This window comes from Crassostrea angulata, chromosome 3 (genome assembly GCF_025612915.1).
Source record: "Crassostrea angulata isolate pt1a10 chromosome 3, ASM2561291v2, whole genome shotgun sequence".
Taxonomy (NCBI): Eukaryota; Metazoa; Mollusca; class Bivalvia; order Ostreida; family Ostreidae; genus Magallana; species Magallana angulata.
In genome coordinates this window covers 3,377,408-3,395,875 of record NC_069113.1, presented here as the reverse complement: position 1 = coordinate 3,395,875, position 18,468 = coordinate 3,377,408, and the positions used below count along the sequence as shown (strand labels likewise).

General features: G+C 32.6%; 1 protein-coding gene across 4 annotated transcripts; it reads right to left on the bottom strand.

The window, feature by feature from the left end:
- Positions 1 to 3,852: 3,852 nt before the first annotated feature.
- On the bottom strand, positions 3,853 to 17,093 carry LOC128176510 (uncharacterized). 4 transcript variants are annotated; one of them, XM_052842909.1, is made up of 16 exons: positions 16,350 to 17,093; positions 12,787 to 12,855; positions 11,805 to 11,927; positions 11,539 to 11,652; positions 10,713 to 10,790; positions 10,507 to 10,628; positions 10,254 to 10,343; positions 9,973 to 10,065; positions 9,737 to 9,850; positions 9,334 to 9,541; positions 9,059 to 9,214; positions 7,832 to 7,914; positions 6,175 to 6,245; positions 5,608 to 5,708; positions 4,699 to 4,987; positions 3,853 to 4,609 (listed from the first exon to the last, which is right to left on the bottom strand). In XM_052842909.1, exons 1-16 carry the CDS (start codon positions 16,360 to 16,362, stop codon positions 4,516 to 4,518), a joined length of 1,818 nt encoding a protein of 605 aa, XP_052698869.1. In that variant the 5' UTR covers positions 16,363 to 17,093; the 3' UTR covers positions 3,853 to 4,515. The 4 variants fall into 4 exon arrangements, with proteins under 4 accessions (XP_052698869.1, XP_052698868.1, XP_052698871.1 ...); XM_052842908.1 differs by lacking the exon at positions 16,350 to 17,093 and adding an exon at positions 13,038 to 14,647; XM_052842911.1 differs by lacking the exon at positions 16,350 to 17,093 and adding an exon at positions 13,038 to 14,647 and having other exon boundaries at positions 12,787 to 12,852.
- Positions 17,094 to 18,468: the final 1,375 nt, after the last annotated feature.

Genomic DNA, 18,468 nt, shown 5'->3' with positions numbered 1-18,468 from the left:
CATGTAAAGAACTGTTTCAAGTGAATTAATATTTTAGTGAATTTGTGATGCGTTCGTTTTAGTATTGCTCGTCGTCATTTTTTACTTATCATGTTTGATGTATTGTTTTCATTTTTACAAAATAATTACGTATTTTATTTACGTTTTCAAAACTCCTTATCAATTATTTTAGAGAAATTTTTTTGGAAGAATCATCTGCACCCTTACAGATTTCCTGTAATGAAAAAATGACAATTACAAACCGTCAACCATCTCAAAAATCCATAAAACGAAATACAAATTCAAGGCAGAGCAACACGGACCTCCAAAAAGATAGAGGTAGGATCAGGTGCCTAGGAGGAGTGAGCATCCTCTGCTGACCGGTCACGCCCGCCGTGTGCTCATTGTCGACTCGTAATCGAAAAAACCCCGGAAAAGTCCGTAGAAAATTAGATGATTAATTGGGGTCTAACAATTAGTATGAAAAACGTCAGTCAGCATGCGACCCAATGGAAGATTGTATTTGCTGACATGGTCGTTGTATCGACCATAGAACTTACGGAAAGATGACTTCAAACGAGATTTATAAAAATATAACATACATGTAGGAAAGATTAAGATCTATAAAATATCTTTTTCGATTTTGTATTAATTTTATACATTTCCTTTTCTTAATATGTTTTTGATCCATGGTATATCAATTAGTAGCTTGTTTTACGGCTTTGTCTCTCGATATCGATGCTCAAGACAGCACTGTTACACGAGACCGTGACAAGCATGTGCTACACGGTGAACTTTTATCATAAGATGAACGGCATATGAAAAAATTCCTTTCCCACTCAAAATACTTAATGATATATATATATATATATATATATATATATATATATATATATATATATATATATATATATATATATATATATATATATATATATATATATATATATATATATATCACGTTTAGTATTTCTGAGAAGATTTTTCTCTCTCTTTAAAAATTCCCTTTTGTGACCTAAAATTTCACAGTTAGATCAAATTTAATCTACACAACCTGTGTTTTTACACATGCTAAAGTTTCAGGTTTTTGGTCTGAATGCTTTTCCAGAACATTTTTTTTTTAAGATTTCTCTATATATTCTTATGTTTAAATTTGAGCCCCTCTCCTATATGATTTAAACTAGCATAAATCTACACTACCTGAGGATGCTACCACACAAGTTTAAGCTTTTCTTGGCTATTGGTTTTTCAGAAAAAGATTTTAAAAGATTTTTGTCTATATATTCCAATGCAAAAAATCACCCCCATTTCATTGTGGCCCCACTCTAGCCCAGGGAACCACGTTTGAAAAAAACTTAAATTTACATTACCGGAGGTTGCTTCAACACAAGTTCCAGCTTTTCTGGCTGATTGATTTTAAAAACAAGACTTCTAAAGGTGTTCACTTTTAACCTACCCCCAGGGATCGTGATTTGAACAAAGTTGAATCTACACTACCCGAGATTGCTTCCATTTTTAATATTTCTCCCCTTTAAAGATGGCGTGGTCCTTTATTTGAACAAACTTAAATCCTTTTTACTCAGAAATGCTTTTTGCCATGTTACTATAAGTTGAAATCGCCCAGTGTTTCTTGAGAAGAAGAAAATGTAAAAAAAATAATGGCGGCGACGACGACGATGACAACGGACAAATTTTGATTAAAAAAGCTAACTTTAGCTCACGTGAGCTAACAAATGAGTCTTTAGTGAATTAATAGAACGTATTTTTTTATTTTCAAAAATTCTTTTAAATTTCATTTTAGAAAGCTTAAAAGGACTTGGAAACGATTTGACTTAATATTTCCAAATTTTATTTGTCAATTTTCATTGTTAATACTGATAAATAAAGACGTTTACAATGTTATGTCAAAATTTGAAAATCAAATATCAAGTTATAAGCAAGATACAGAGCCCATAATTCTTTGTTTTGTAAACAAAGCTCGAATATTGTCACGTTTTGCATATGTGTTATATTGGTGTAAGTTGCAATCAAATGTAACTTTCTTTTGTTGATAATAGTGTTTATGAAGATAGATACTGGATTAGTTTAAATTGTTTTTTCCATGTCATTACATTTTTTGTTAACAACTATAAGACTCGAGCTTTGTTTACATAACTATTAATTCTTACCTCTGTATCTCGCTTGTTACTTGACTTTAACATTTAATATTTTGTTCAATCATTTAAAATCCACCAGTAAACCATTTTATACATTAGAAATAAAATTTTTGATCTCAAACCGTGTCCAGTTACATTTTATCAATTAGAAAATTGGGGGAAATGTAATTTAGATCTATACTACTATATTAAAATAATAGACTCGAATTTTTTGGCTTTAATACCGAGAAATTGGAAGAGTACTGTCTTTTGTTTTATATATTTTAAACATCATTGGTACTTGAAGATTACCAATTTGTTTTTATTTTTTCTCAATCAAGCTTCGCTAATTAATAATCAATGAAAATTCCTTTTAAAAATCCGGAAATCATCTGGATTTTTTAAATCTTACAATCTTGCGCGTGCGCATTACATTCACGCTAAATCACGGGAGGATCTTTATTAGTTAATGTGTCCACAATATCATATTTGCATGAATGAACTCAGAAACGATAATACAAATACGTGTAAATTTTCATTGAAAATTTGCTTCATATTCTGTTCATCAAAGAGAATACGGGAGATAACTCTAACTCAGTGTATTTAATATAAAACAATCCCAGAGTTCCGATTGTCAAATGGTGTGTAAATTTGAAGCGAGGAGAAAACGTTGGAGAAAAAGTGTTGAATTCTTCATTAATATGAATTAAATTTTAGATGAAATGTATTTACAGTCCAAAATGGTTTGTTATGAATAATTTGACTTTTATTTTCAATGCAGCTTTATTAATTTTTTCCAAAATCGTTTCGGTGCGATTCTGCAATTTTTTGCTACATTAATACCTGTATATGGGAGGCATTTTAACTGTGATGAAGGCCTGTCCCGAGACACAGTTAGATTATTCTAACTAAGCCTATTGTAGTTGAATAATTTGACTTTTATTTTCAATGCAGCTTTATTAATTTTTTCCAAAATCGTTTCGGAGCGATTCTGCAATTTTTTGCTACATTAATACCTGTATATGGGAGGCATTTTAACTGTGATGAAGGCCTGTCCCGAGACACAGTTAGATTATTCTAACTAAGCCTATTGTAGTGAAGTTATTAGCTTTATTGTAGGCTTAAAGCTTGGTTATGTAAATGGCAAAAAATGATACGTTGTGTCGATGTATAGATAGTAAATGTCCGATATCATATGCAATGTCAACCCGTGCACGCACGGGTCGAAGTCTAGTATAATTTTAAAGTAATGGTAATTACTGGTACTATTATGGAAGTAATGCATTACATAACAATTACTTGTAATAAAAAATGGTTGCCTTGCACACGACAACCAATACTGTGTAATCATTTAAATTGAGCGGGCCAATTTTTGTGGATTGTGGGTTCTTTTTGCTTATTCGTGGGGATGTAATTTTGTAAACGCATCGGTTTTTGGTTTCATAAGGAAATACAACTAAAGAAAGATAACTCTTTTTAAACTCATGGGGAAGGTTAACCAACGAATACCAAAAATTGACCCTCAATTAATTCTAATGATACTAAAGTACTGTCAAAAAGCGTAATAAATACAATGCATTACTATTACACTTTACTATTACCCTAGTTTGGTTTAGATATAACCCTGGTTACTCGTTCAACCAATGAATAATAAGACTTAACCATTCTTAGCCCAAACAATTTGCCAAACACCTTTTTAAACAAACCATATTTTCCTTTTCCAACAGTATATATAGAGGTATGAATATAACAGGTTGTTTTATTGTACACAGAGTGTAGATACAGAAAGTTGCAAACATTATCTAAATCTAAGGAACAAAATAGACAAGAATAATTTAGTATATCATCTTTGTTAAATATTCTTTGTTGAAAGCCTGACTCGCGTGGTTCCAAGAAATAGCTGAATGTGTATGAACTTTTAGATTACCGTTAAAGCAAGCAAACATATATCAATTTCAATCTTTACAAATGTAGTTAAAAAATCTCTAACACGTGTCTAAATTCTCAAATATCTCATTGTTGAAAATGAGACGGCCGGTATTGCAAACACTTACTGTCCGTAGGCCAACATATTCTACCTTTCTTTACTTCAAATACATTCAATATTTGTAATATATTCATTGCTGAAGTAAAAAAGGAAGAATTTCTCAGTTTTAGACGTTCTACAAAACGTGTGAAGGGGTATTTCCCAAGAAAACCAAGAAAAGTTCAACGCAACGAGCTTATTTTCTTCTGTTTGCAGGTTATGTAAAAAAGGTTTTTGATTTCGAAGTTGAAAGTATGTCGATGTAATGTCAATTTTTATTGTTTCCAAAACAACTTGTTATAAGCAAACTTATTTTATCTATAAACTATTATCATGTTCTATCCTTTATATCAACGATATTTTCATCTCAGTTATTTAGGAACTGAACTCGTTTTTCACCAATTTAACATCAAAAGTCTCTCTTGTTGCCAGGTTAATCTGCATATTTTTGGCCATCACAACTCTGTAACTAAACAAATATTCTTAATTAACATGACAGGAAATGAACAGATAGCTTGGAATATATAAATATAAATTAAGATCACATAACCATCTTACGTCTGATTTTGGACGTTCACAACAGCAGTTGATTTGGGATTACGTTTATAGCATTTGTTGAGCTTTGCATTCGTTTCTCTACAATATGGATTCCATTTTCCTGTGTCATCTTTCCAGAACCACTGTGTATTTGCAGATGAAAAATTCGGACCATCTGTTTCAATGTCTAGCGATAATGAGGGATTTCTAAAGTACTTTCCTTTAACTACATGAAGGATAGGTTTCGCCGTCGCATTAGGAGAAGTCTCCTCTTCTGATTTCTTTGATAACTCCAATGCCTTCTCAAAATCTATGAATAAAACTTTTAACAATCATCTTTTTAAAACTAAGCCCAGTATTTTGCCTCTTGATTTATGATTGAATTGTGTTTATTAGTTCATTTTGTCTTAGTACATGTTTTCTAATCTTGCGTGCAAAAACATAACATGTTTGTTTGAACCTTCTAATATAAATTGATGTATATTAAGAGATCCCCGTCGCTTAAACATAAAAATTCAATAATATCAAGACGATTCAATACAAACCCCAAAGAGAGCCAACACGAAAAACAAGTAAAATTCAACAAAAGAATTAATCAATTATTCAACAAAAAAATGCATATTCATAAAATACGCGAGGGAAGGACTAAAAACCTAGCGAAAACACTTAACAATTTTTTTAAAAATTAGATTAACAAATCAATGGTACCTATTTACTCGAATTATACAAAATTGTAAATTCTACATAAATACTACATAGAAAATACCAGCAGACTTACAGTTAATGTGAAAGAAACTTTTTTGTCTTTTAGTATGACTATCTTTTGTGCACGTCTCTTTGTTAAAGAGCTGATATATCAAGAAATCCTAATAATGTTACCAAGCCAAAAGCCATTATATTCTGACTCATTTTTTTTAATAAACGAAATACCCTCATTATGGCTGGCTGAAGCCCCGGATGGATATTTCAGCGCAGCCGGGGTCCTCATCATTTCCTCGCGATATCTGACTGCCTCAGGTGAGAAAGGGTCGCTGTGTGGATGAAACAAATGCTTTAAACAATCTCTATTCAGACTGAACAAAACACTAGCAATGTTTTTTTTTAAAATTCCAACAGGATAAGCAAAAGTAGTAGAAAAATTGAACAGCTTTATGGTATGAGAATACAAGCATGTCATTTTTTTTTCTCTCATATAGTTCTATTTTCAAGCGTAGGTTGGTTTTAAGTGCAATAATAATATTGTGCCCAGTTTAAAGATGGGACTTTGAAATTGAATAAAACGTAGATCAGTAAAAGATTTAAAAGTTGGCATGAGTTCAAATGTTTCATCAAAATAAAAAAAACCCGTAAATTATCCTGGCATTTTTTTGTATAAAACAACCACATAATGTTATATATCAAACAACAAAGGTAACCTACTAACATTATTTATACACTTGATGATGTGTTCAAAATTACGGTTGAAAAAACATTAATAGCGAACAATATTCCACTTACCAAACATTGAGGTCAAATTTTCCATCCCAGCCAAATCTATACTGACCTTTAATACCACTCTGCCAGCGCACCTGCAATGCAACGGTAACACGAGACAGCGTGCCATCAACTGATATTGATTACATTTGTTACAAAACTATTATTTATTGTAAATGATAGTAATAAAAAGAATAAATACATAACTTTTTCATTGCATAAAATTTAAGATAACTTTATTTAAGTAAACTACTAAATGATATCCCACGCAAGCGCGAGAATTAACACTTTACACATGACACAATGCTAAAATATTGAACCATATTTTTTTTTCCATTTTGGTATATATTGTGTCCGGTTTTTATCTATTCTTATTTGTTTTCTTAACTTTAAAATTCAAATAAAAAACAAACTGCATAGCTAAATATCTAGATGAGGGATGAAAAATTTAAACTGATTGGATGATATATTTATGTATATGACCTTAATTTTTTTTGTTGCGCTAGGTGGAAAATGATAACAATGATTTTTTGTTTAACCAGTCAGTGGGTATCCAGGACGTGATATTTTTAAATTTTGTTCTACAGGTCAAATTTCACAATAATTTTTATTACTGTCCCGATTGAGAATTTCAGAGTTAAGAGACAAAAAGAGTCAAATTAAGAGACTGTTTTGAAAATAAAATGATTAGGGAGGGTGGTTACCCCCCCCCCCCCCCAAAAAAAAAATCTGCAGTGAAGAAATGTTATGTGGCGATCCCAAGTTATTTTTCTCTTTTTAAAAGTGATTTTTGCAACAAAAGTAAACTTTACATCTTGAATTCTCTATGCAATCACTATACGATGCACATTAAATCCAAGCAAGTTTCTGAAGAATATATTAACTCTTTACATAATAATTCAATACTATTACTATTTTATTACATTGCAAGTATATATATTAATGCTAACTCCCATTGCCTTGGATCCGCCATCTTACTCTCCTTTTGCTATTTCGAGCTGATTTTTGAAAAACGAAAATAAGTTTTTAATTAATCGTACAATAATAACTTATCAGGTAAAATTAAATTATAACTCACGGACATCAAATAACACGTATTGAAATATCAAAGGCGTAAGTAGTTACTCTGATGCAGGCATGTCTTAGTTTAATGGCAAAAGGTCTTAATTTATAGGTATAGATTTCAGGTATTCAAAAAGAGGTCAATTTTCCTTTTCGCTATGCAAGAAATATGGTATATTGTTGATTTGTTTTAGTGCTTAGATTTATGTATTTATTATTTTAAAGAACAAAAAGTGAGTCATGCTATGAGAAAAACCAGGCAATTGATGCAATGCAATGCCAGGCAATGTAATACAGAAAATTCTCGTAAACGTGAATCCAATGTTGATATATATTTTTTTTTATTATTGAATGTGTATAATGTTTTGTATATAAAGTGTGCAAAAGAGTCAAAATCATCTTAAAAACCTGGTAATGTTATTATTTTTAAAAATAACCGTTGTTATTAAGGATATAAAATATAACATTATTTATGTCTAAATCTCTAAAAAATCTAAGGTTTAAATCGAGCCACTTTTTCCACTGAGTATAAGACGATAAAAAATAAAAGAACCGGCTTAATTGTATTTTCCATCATTTTTATTGTCCATGGAGACCATACTTTTTTCAAGCTACTCACCATAACCACATTTACCAACACAACCACTACACACCCAATGCTCCCCGCGCCGCCATCTTGGTCACCCCATTCCCAATCTGGACCTTTCAAAGTAAGAAAAGGGGTACTTTAATAATAAAATGTTGTGCTTACACAGTATTTTATTTACTCCTTTATCCCTGTTTTACTTTCATAATGCTGGCATGACATGATATATCTTCGTCATAAAAAATCCTTATATTTCTGTGCGGGTTTCTTATTCGTGTTTAATCTACTTTTTTGTATCTCCAAATATGTGAATTCATTACAGGACTCAACAATAAGACATTTCGCTGACATAAAGAATAATTCATAAAATTTGCATGACTATATCGAGGTTATCTCGACCTTCACGCAAATTCATTTCCTTGAACCGGTAAGAATTATTCAAGATATAACTTATTTAACATACACTTTTTGTCGTTTATGTTAAAACAAAATGTAGAAGTTAAGAAGGGATAAGACAAATGTGTCATGAGAAATGTCACGAATGTATTACAAAGTAAATCTTCTTACTCATAATCTTTGAGTAGTTTTTTCTCTGACTTCGATTATTTTAAAAAGTATGAAATTTTCAAATAGAAGCAGTTATCAAAACGTTACCAAATTAAAATTCCTTTAATTAACCAACTAAAATACATAGACCAAAATCTCCCCCGTATAATAGTTCTAACCCTAAATAAAGATGAAATTCTATCGCAGAACAACCCTGTAATTGTAGGTCACACAATATCAGATTACATCAATTTTAAACTAGGCGAATTTTGCTTTATACCAAGACTAACATTGGCCCAAAACCCGATCAAATATTGCCTATTCTCTTTTAATAACCATAAAATTCTCTTTTTTATCTTATCACAAACGAAAATAAAGCCTAGAATACTTGTCGTTACCTTTATACATATAATCAATTTTGCTATGAAATCTCTTTTTAGATCAGCATATTTCGAAATAGAAACAAGAGGGTCTTTACATACGCACAGAATAAGTTAGCATGAACATTTTTTATACACAAACTGAACACTATAATTTACTCTCTATACCGTAAATATTCATATACAATCTAGCCTTAATTTTTCTATCCCCTAAACATAGATCAAAAGTTAGCACATAACAATGGTTCCTTACTAATTCATGAATCAAAATAATATTTTAATTAACTTTTTTGCCAAAATGCTACCAAATACCCCAAAACCCCACAATCTGTACCTCTTTTGACCTCGCAACCTGATGATATCGATTTAATTCCCAGAATTCTCGGTTCATTGCACACTTGCACATCATACACGTTCTCCTCTGAAAATGTTGTCCCGTACCGGTAATTGTACATCAAGCCTGTATCCCACTCCACTCCCAACCAGCCAACTGTTGAATGAAACGAAAGTTGTTTTTTTATAGTCAAGAATAAAAAACGTCCTTTACAGACTCAATATAACATGTAACTAAATTGAATATAAATAATTACAGAAACCTGTGATATTTACCGTCTGTACAATGGATTATAACTGTACCAGGACCGTAACCATCTTGATCATTCCAAATCCAGTCCCGCCCACGTTTGACCCTTGAGCCTAAAGGAGGCATCAGGGGGTTTCTTTCTTCCAAAACATCTGGACCAATTAAATGCTTTTCTTTCATATGATCGATTGGCGCATACAAAGACTTTTTTGAGCATATTTCATATATGTCATCCTGTATGCAAAAAAGATTATGTCAGAAAAAAACCAAAACACAAAGATGAAAATGCTTAAGCTGATAATGCTTATAAATTTGATGTTGTTGATGTTGTAATTGATGATGATGCAATAAATAAGCTATAAGTACGTCAGCAATTATGCTTGGACTTTTAATTCAAAGTTAGAATTGTTATGATACTATTCGTCACACCTGATCCATTTCTGAAAATTCCTCATCAGGAAATGTACACACCAGTGACGTCATAACACGCTCTCTATCGTTCCCGTCATTTATCATTGTATATGACAGCCTAAACGCTATTTTCTTTAAAAGACAAATCCTGTTATTCCAAAGTTGGGATTAGCATATATCTTAACATTTGAATCTATCTTTAAAAAAAAAATTAAAAATAAAACAATTTAGGCCTAGAATTTAAAGAATATTACCATATTTTGAGAGTACTTTGCAAATTGTCTCGCTTGATGAGAATGTACAATCTTTCCACCCCGTGACTGGTAACAGATGAATTCTAACATCGTCTAGAACAGAAACAAGAAACAATTATCAGATGTAGTTTGATTGAATTAACAATTGTTTAAGTTAATCAAACAACTGTTAAGATTTACGAACATCAGAAATGACTAAGTATATACAATACATAATCATTCTCTTTACAAAAAGGCCTTACGTAGGTCGAGCACCATGGGTTGTTACCAGTAAAACTCACCAAATCAGGATTTATTCCGACTGGAATACAAAAGATAGGATGAACTTTTCCGATTTCTCTCGTTAACTCTTGTAAATGATTTTTGAAAACCTGAAAAACCAAAATACAAAAATTTAGTTTGAAAATGCATACATATAAAATGAAATGCGTGATTGCTTTAAAGCTCAGCAAAGAAGTACAAATTAAATTATGCTCTTATTACGTCACCGGTTTGTACAATGATTCTTTTAGTAAGGTAAAACTTTATGTTTACTTCATTAGTCTTCACTGTGAGATTGTCTTTAGAACCAATTGATGTAAAATCTGTTGGTCTTCCACCTGAAATCAGAATTATCCTCTGCTGAATGTTGAACTCACCAACAGTATATGAGCGGCCTGAAATGATGATAGAAATATGAAAGACGCAGTCAATATCGTAAATTGTGAACACATCTATTAATATAAATAAACATCACCTACTTGCGCCATTCATTAAACACCCGTTAGACAAATAGAAAGCAGCAGAAAGGGGGGACGGTCCTCCAAGATCTACCTCATCTGAAAGTAAAATACGACATCTCGATCAATTTAATACAACATTGTGTAAACATTTTCCTGTTTTAGAGCTTTGCATCATAACTTTGTGTCTTATATATGCTGTTTCAATACTGAATTATCCTGACAGTCATTTTGTTTTAAAAAAAAAACGTAATCGAAATTTTAAGTTAGAAACAGAGAGATCTACAGGTAACTAGCAAAACTTAAAAAAGGTGATAATCAGTTGCTGATATTGTATGTTTATTGAAACCATTCAAGGTTTTTTTTATTTTCAGGTTGTTAGGATATTTAAAACAACTGAATTAAGCGTATAATGCATTCTAAGCGTTTCTACTTGCACATCAATATTAATTATTTATATCATTCATCCAACATTATGATACAATGTTACTTCCTTCTATAAGGGAAATACATTTGTTTACATTTGCTAAAATTGAATAACATGTGGAATTTTAATTTATATGTAAATATATTAATAAGCAAGAATAGAACTTCTTCTTTTAAATCCTTATATCTTTTCAATCGTAAACGCCTTTCCTTTGTTTTAATCTTCCTTTGGGCAATTAGATTGTTCAGTATACATGTTTGTTAATATCCAAAACATGAACAATTTCATTTATACATGGGATTATAATATTTCTTTTAAAGCATCCTAGAAACTTCTCTTAACATTAATTTGATATTTAATCACCATTAATGTAGATTGAGTTTGGAACTTACAGAATATAGCAAGGTATACCGCTTTTACCTAGACAATATTTGATATCTTCATAATGGTTTGAGAAATAACGTAAAAACTTGGTTTCTTTCCCACAAACGATGACTGCTACGTTTTCATCAATCTCTGGGTGTTTTGCATATTCTGAAAAATAATAATGTCTCCTCCTTTAAATACAGCAGTTTCAGATAATATACCAGCATAAAAAGATTATTATGTTACACAATAATAAATGTTAACGTTTATCTTGAATTTTTTGAGATAATAGATAATCAAAGTATAAAAAAAATAGTTACCCTCAATGGTTGAAGTAAACACGTCCTTCATCTGTTTGAAACCGAGTTCCCCGAGATTTGAGGATGTGTCCAATATAAAGACATTACATGGACCTTTCCCATGTTGATGACGCAATTCACGGTCTAGGAAATTATTTTATATATATATATATATATATAATAAAAACTTTTAAAACACTGTTTCAAAATATTTCGACCGTGTTACCGGTCTTCATCTGATGAAGACCGGTAACACGGTCGAAATATTTGAAACAGTGTTTTAAAAGTTTTTTATTATTCATTGAAAAAGAGACTTTGGATATATATATATATATATATATATATATATATATATATATATATATATATATATATATTTTACCTAATCAAAGGAATTTTGTTGTTTTATTACAGATTAAATATATTGTATGTGCATCCATGTTTGGAAGTGATCTTTTGAACTGCCGATCAATAGACTGCGATCTAATAGACCACAGGTCAATAGACTGTGATCTAAATGACCGCCGGTCAATAGACAGTGATCTATTGGACCGCCGGTCAATAGACTGCGATCTATTGGACAGGCAACGTGTTTTAGAAAAGGTTTAATTGCTTTTAGATTAAAGATAACTTTATTATATTTATTTCACTATAGTTCTTAAAAATTATCTTTTAAGTCATTTTGGTATTGATTAACAATGACCTGAATGCATAATGATATGAAAACCTTCGGTAATTTATAATTGTGTACACAAAATACTAAAAAGGAAAAGGGAATTAGGTAAAAGAGAAATTATTTAATGCCTGAACAGTCAATAAACCATACTTTTTCCCAAGGCATAAAACAACTCAGTATGATGTATAGAACATACTAAGCTGTTTCCTGCACATTGGGAAAAATATTCGGGTCTATTGACTGCTCTTGCATTAAAGAATTGTTTTAGAGAGAGAGAGAGAGAGAGAGAGAGAGAGAGAGAGAGAGAGAGAGAGAGAGAGCTATAACTTTTTTGAGCCTCGAATGTTGCTTGCGCTTTCCAGAGGTTTTCCGATTCTCTGAAATCCAATTTTACTGCTAAAAATAAAACAAAAAGAATTTCTTAGTCTGAATAAAAGAAATAGCGAGTCATTTAAACTAGTTATTAGGTTGCAGTGGTAGAATCGTCGATATAGAACCAATGCGCGTTAACAATTGTTAACTAAGTAATTTCCTATTGCTGATTATTTTCCACAATATCAACATGCAACATAACTTACACGTTTCTGCCATTAGTCAACCAACATTAGCTGGTAATGTCGTTTCTCTATTATTTTGTCTGATTAAGCAGGAAGGATGAAAAGTATAGACACGTCATTACCTTCCTTGTTACAATTCATTGTCTCCAATCTAGCAAAAACTCAGTTGTGAATTTAACGTTCATGAAGATAAACAGTACAGAAAAATGACATGCGCTTGGAAACCTTAATATGTTAAATTACAAGACATGTTCTCCTAAATACACCAAGTATTTCAATCACAGTTAAAAGAAAAAAATAAACGTGCTATACCCATGAATATGAGTCAATGTGAAACATTTTTACCTTTAAAAATTCATTGCAAAAAATTTCAGTCATTTTTGCAATTAAATGTGTCTTATAAAAAAAAGATATTTCTGCGTATTCAATAAGTTGCAATGTAGCGAAAAATAAATAATCGCAAAAATTACCGAATACACGGTAAATTATGTTTAGTTAATGTGAAACAATCTTGCTAGATTTAAAAAAAAAAATTGTGTTTGAGCAACAAATCTAAATATTCATAAAAAGAACAACAGCAAAAATATTTATATACTACTGGTCATAAACACTTTTGTTGCGTAAAGAGTATAATTTACCACGATGCATGATATTTAAAGCATTGATATTAGCTTTATTAACCAAACCAACCAAAAAACGTTATATGATTTAACGATGACCTCTTAAAAAAAACCCATGAGACATATAAAACTTTGGCTGACACACTGGAAACAGCGATAAAATGCTTTGTCTTTTACAATCTAGGCATGCTAGATGTTAAGCCCCTTTCACAATTGGCGCACGACAACTTTACACCACTTTGCGATCGAAATTGTTTAGCTTCGCACGAGCTCTCGCATACGTTGCACGAGCCCTCGCTTACGTTGCACAAGCCCTCGCTTACGTTGCACGAGCTCTCGCATTCGTTGCATATGTTTTACTGGTCGCATCAAGTCTCCTCTAAATAGTGGACATTCACACTATTCAGACGCGACCGAATGGGATCCAAATTATCGCAGTGCAACGCACGAACATTAGTACGAACGTTTTATAACGTTTTGTGTACTCGCAAGAGTGATACACGATTTATAAAGATCGTAAGATAAATTGCTGGTGTTTATGCGTTTGTTTTGCGACCGTGAGACTGTTGCTCAACGTGTCTCATGTAATCTTGCAACGTTTTACTATCATTGCACGACTTATCAGCCTCAATATGCCATGCTTTGCTACTAGTATATATACCCTGTATAAGTAACTCTGTTTCAGAACAAAATTTACAATATACATTCATTGCATGATGGTGAGGGAAATACATGTATGAAGATTTATTCCCTCAAGAAAAATCATATTTACAGAGGGCTTCGCCCGAAAGGAATTTGTTTTTTCTGGGTAATAAATCTTCATATTCCCTGAACATTAATGCAATAAACGTTTTATTATACCAAGCAACATACGATTACACGAAATACGTTGATTTTTGAAAATGTTTGACTTTTCAAGAGTCGCAACATTAACGTCGTAATTGTTTGATTTCCCATGTAACTGTCTCACTTTTCTTTCATAAATCATAGATAGTTAAGTTGGTTCTGAGATAAATTATAATGATTACATATTTTTGATTTAATCATATTTGTCTACATCGTATCACCCCTGCGAATGTGTTCGGAATGTTTTCTTTATCGTTGCTAAGTAAGTAATAAATTCAGAGGTGCTCGAATGAAAGTTCACGAGACTTCATCAATATTTGTTCACTTCCTGTGAAATTTCAAGCGGAAGTATAAGTGTTCGGATAATATTCTCAAAATACGTAAGTACTGGTCGTTTTTCATATCATATCCTACTGTGATTTATGTTAAAACGGGAAAAGCTTTCATGATGTATGTCTTATTTTACCATCTAGCAGTTATTTATATTAAACGATAATATTCAGAACAGAGTAATCGTTCGTGTTCAAACACGTGTAGAGTGGTTGAAAATATAACCATTGGGTTGCTTAATAAAATCATAGCCATGTTTGATGCTTGTGGTGTGCAATACCATGTTTTAAAAAAAATAATGGGTGTCTGTTTTGCATTAAAACTTAGTATATCGAGCCATTTTCAAGGAACATTCTGCATAAAATGGTATAGTCTGTTTCACTATTGATGTTATTACTAGGTCAGGCGCGGATCGAAAATTAATCCTCAGGAGGGATCTCTTTTAACCATGTTAGTTGTTGCAACAGCAGACAAAAACTAATTATTGTATAGTCACATATATTTCTAGAACACATTTTATTCACCAATTAATGAAGATAAAGTTTAAAATCAATAAACCTCTAGATTTTATATTTGACTACTATATTAAGAACCTAGATACATGTACTGTGAAATAGACTTTATACACGAGGTACGATTTTTACTGCGAAACTGAAAGGGTCAAATAAAACCACGTGGTCTAAAATTTGAATGACAATAACATTCGCAGGGGTGGTATGTTCATATCGGCTTTTTCATTCCTATGACATCGCCCTGTCACGTGACTTTCTAGACCAATCAGATATAAGAGAATAATCATATTGAGGTATAATAATAAATGCAGCTGAATATTTGTATCTTCTTGGGCGGCATCTTTTCTCGCTCACAACTATGTCTACTGAATATGGGCGGTGTATATACCCCCTCTGACTCGCACGATCATTCGTACCATGGAACGCATAATCGCACGTCGAATCACAATGGCGCACATTCAATCGCCCGATCACCTAGTCTCTCGCGCGTTCCTATCGTATTATTTTTCATCAGTTGCTTTCATTGCACAACAGTCGCATACAGATATATCGCAAGATTCAATGCGTTTACATCGCACAACGCTCGCTTAGATCGTGCGAAATTCGTACGAATACTTTTTTCATATGCGATTATTTCGGCAACAATTAACGATTCATATCTAATTTTTTCAGTCGCACAAATATTTGGTCGCTTCTGCTCGTGCGCCAATTGTGAAAGGGGCTTTAAATAATCAATCCTTGGAAATTTAAGGGTTTTACGCATGCGTAAGGGCAGATCAGTCGTGTCTCTTGGAGCAGGTAAACTTTGATGAATATATAGACAATTAAGATATCCGGACACCTAAATGCACATGTATGTCATCGTTCACATGGTCATGAATCATCTCAACTGATAAAGGAGAAAATGGATGGAAAACGTCGCCTTTCTTCCGATGGAAAAACGCCGAAGCCGGCAAACAAATCAACAAAAATGGCCGAACAAAAACAAGAGTGTTCGAGAGTTAAAAACAACTCATCAGACTTACCCGACAATACCATGGTCTGTAAACTAACAGTTATCGCAGAGGCAGTACAGAACTTACACGAAGGTCAGCGCTCACTTCAATTACTATTCGAAGAAAATTACATAAATTCAGAAACGGGTTTATGTCCTCAATTGATGATAAATTTAAGGCAATGCGAAGCGATATCGACCTTGAACTTGCTATCCATAAAAATGAAATTGACCAACTGTCACGGTCTGTTATTCAGCGTTTAAATGACCTAGAGGAAAATTAAGGTCATATGTCGGCCGGTAGTTCACAGAGTAACAGTCCAAATGATGACCCAAGTCTCACAGTGATCGCTATGAATGTTCAAGAAACGGATCAGCCAATTCTAGACCTAGCCCGCGAAATTGTAAGTCACCTCGACAACAGCGCAACAGTCGTGGCTACCTCTCGCTTAAGGGGAAGATACGGTAAACAAGGTCTTGTTAAATTTCATTCTCTTCACTAAAGGAAAAGAAAAACGTCCTAAGGGAAAAACGCAATATAAGAAACATCGAGAAGTACAAAACCGTTTTCATACGATCCAGCAAATCTCATACCGAAAGGCTAATCGAACTCAATGCGCGAACTATGTTGAGCGAACTTCCCCACGGAAACCAAGTTAGAATCACATCAAACGGAAGTATTGTAAAAAAGACAATCTCAACCCAACGTGAAGGTGGTGATGAGAACATATTTTATGATGGATAGACCAACATCCGCCCTATTGAAACACTTAAAATAGGACACTTAAATGTAAGTGGTTAGACTCAATCAAATCGTGACCTACGAAGTAATCTCATTAAATACTTAAATTGCAACATAGTTAGTTTAAACGAAACTCACTTATCTGATGACAGTGGAATAGTACTAACAGAATTGGGATACAAGTGGAAAGGATTTAACAGAAAAAACTGGCATATTAACGCACCGAAAGGTTCGGGCGGGGGGTTGGGTTACTGTTAAAAAATTATGAGACTTATGAAGTAACTGTCGTACATCAGTCATACGACGGTATTCTTGGTGTAATGTTTGAAAATAAACAGAGTAGTTTCGAATTAGTAGTGTTCACTTGCTATCTTCCATCAGAAAACTCGACTTGGTGTCGGGAAGCATCTCGGTTCTATACGCATCTTCTTACGCAAATATATTTATTACATGACATTTATGCAATTGTTATATGTTGCGATCTTAATTTCCGAATAGGCAACGCGCAAGACATAAATAACACAGTATATAAATAGTGCCTGTTTGGGAGGGTAACAGTTGAAATTGACATCCCGAGAAAACCATTGTCAACCGACGCGAAGCGGAGGTTGACAATGGTTTTCGAGGGGTGTCAATTTCAACTGTTATCCTCCCAAACAGGCACTATTTATTTTGTTATACTGAATGTCTTTTTAAAAATTTTTAAGAAAATTTTACTGCTTTTATATAGGAATATCGTGAATTCTACAGCGAACCGTACGCGCATAATTTTCGCGCATGTAACATTTTTTAATGTTACCCGTTGCCAAGTGCGTTGCTAACGCTGAGGGTAATATAAAATATTATTAACTGCGTCTTAACCAATCAGATTTCAGTATTTATGCAATTGTTATATGTTGCGATCTTAATTTCCGAATAGGCAACGCGCAAGACATAAATAACACAGTATATAAATAGTGCCTGTTTGGGAGGGTAACAGTTGAAATTGACATCCCGAGAAAACCATTGTCAACCGACGCGAAGCGGAGGTTGACAATGGTTTTCGAGGGGTGTCAATTTCAACTGTTATCCTCCCAAACAGGCACTATTTATTTTGTTATACTGAATGTCTTTTTAAAAATTTTTAAGAAAATTTTACTGCTTTTATATAGGAATATCGTGAATTCTACAGCGAACCGTACGCGCATAATTTTCGCGCATGTAACATTTTTTAATGTTACCCGTTGCCAAGTGCGTTGCTAACGCTGAGGGTAATATAAAATATTATTAACTGCGTCTTAACCAATCAGATTTCAGTATTTAACATGAAAGTATAACAATAGACAATATACCATGCAGACACGTAAAAGATCAAGCACAAAACCAACATGGCAATTCTTTCATCGAGTTCTTGAATGATACCAGGATT

Excerpts from the sequence above, each read along its gene's own strand:
- LOC128176510 (XM_052842909.1), bottom strand. Across the intron at positions 10,629-10,712 it reads GTGTTTAATGAATGGCGCAA|GCCGCTCATATACTGTTGGT; the intron begins GTAGGTGATGTT and ends TCATCATTTCAG. Across the intron at positions 4,988-5,607 it reads TTCAGCCAGCCATAATGAGG|ATTTTGAGAAGGCATTGGAG; the intron begins GTATTTCGTTTA and ends TTTTATTCATAG.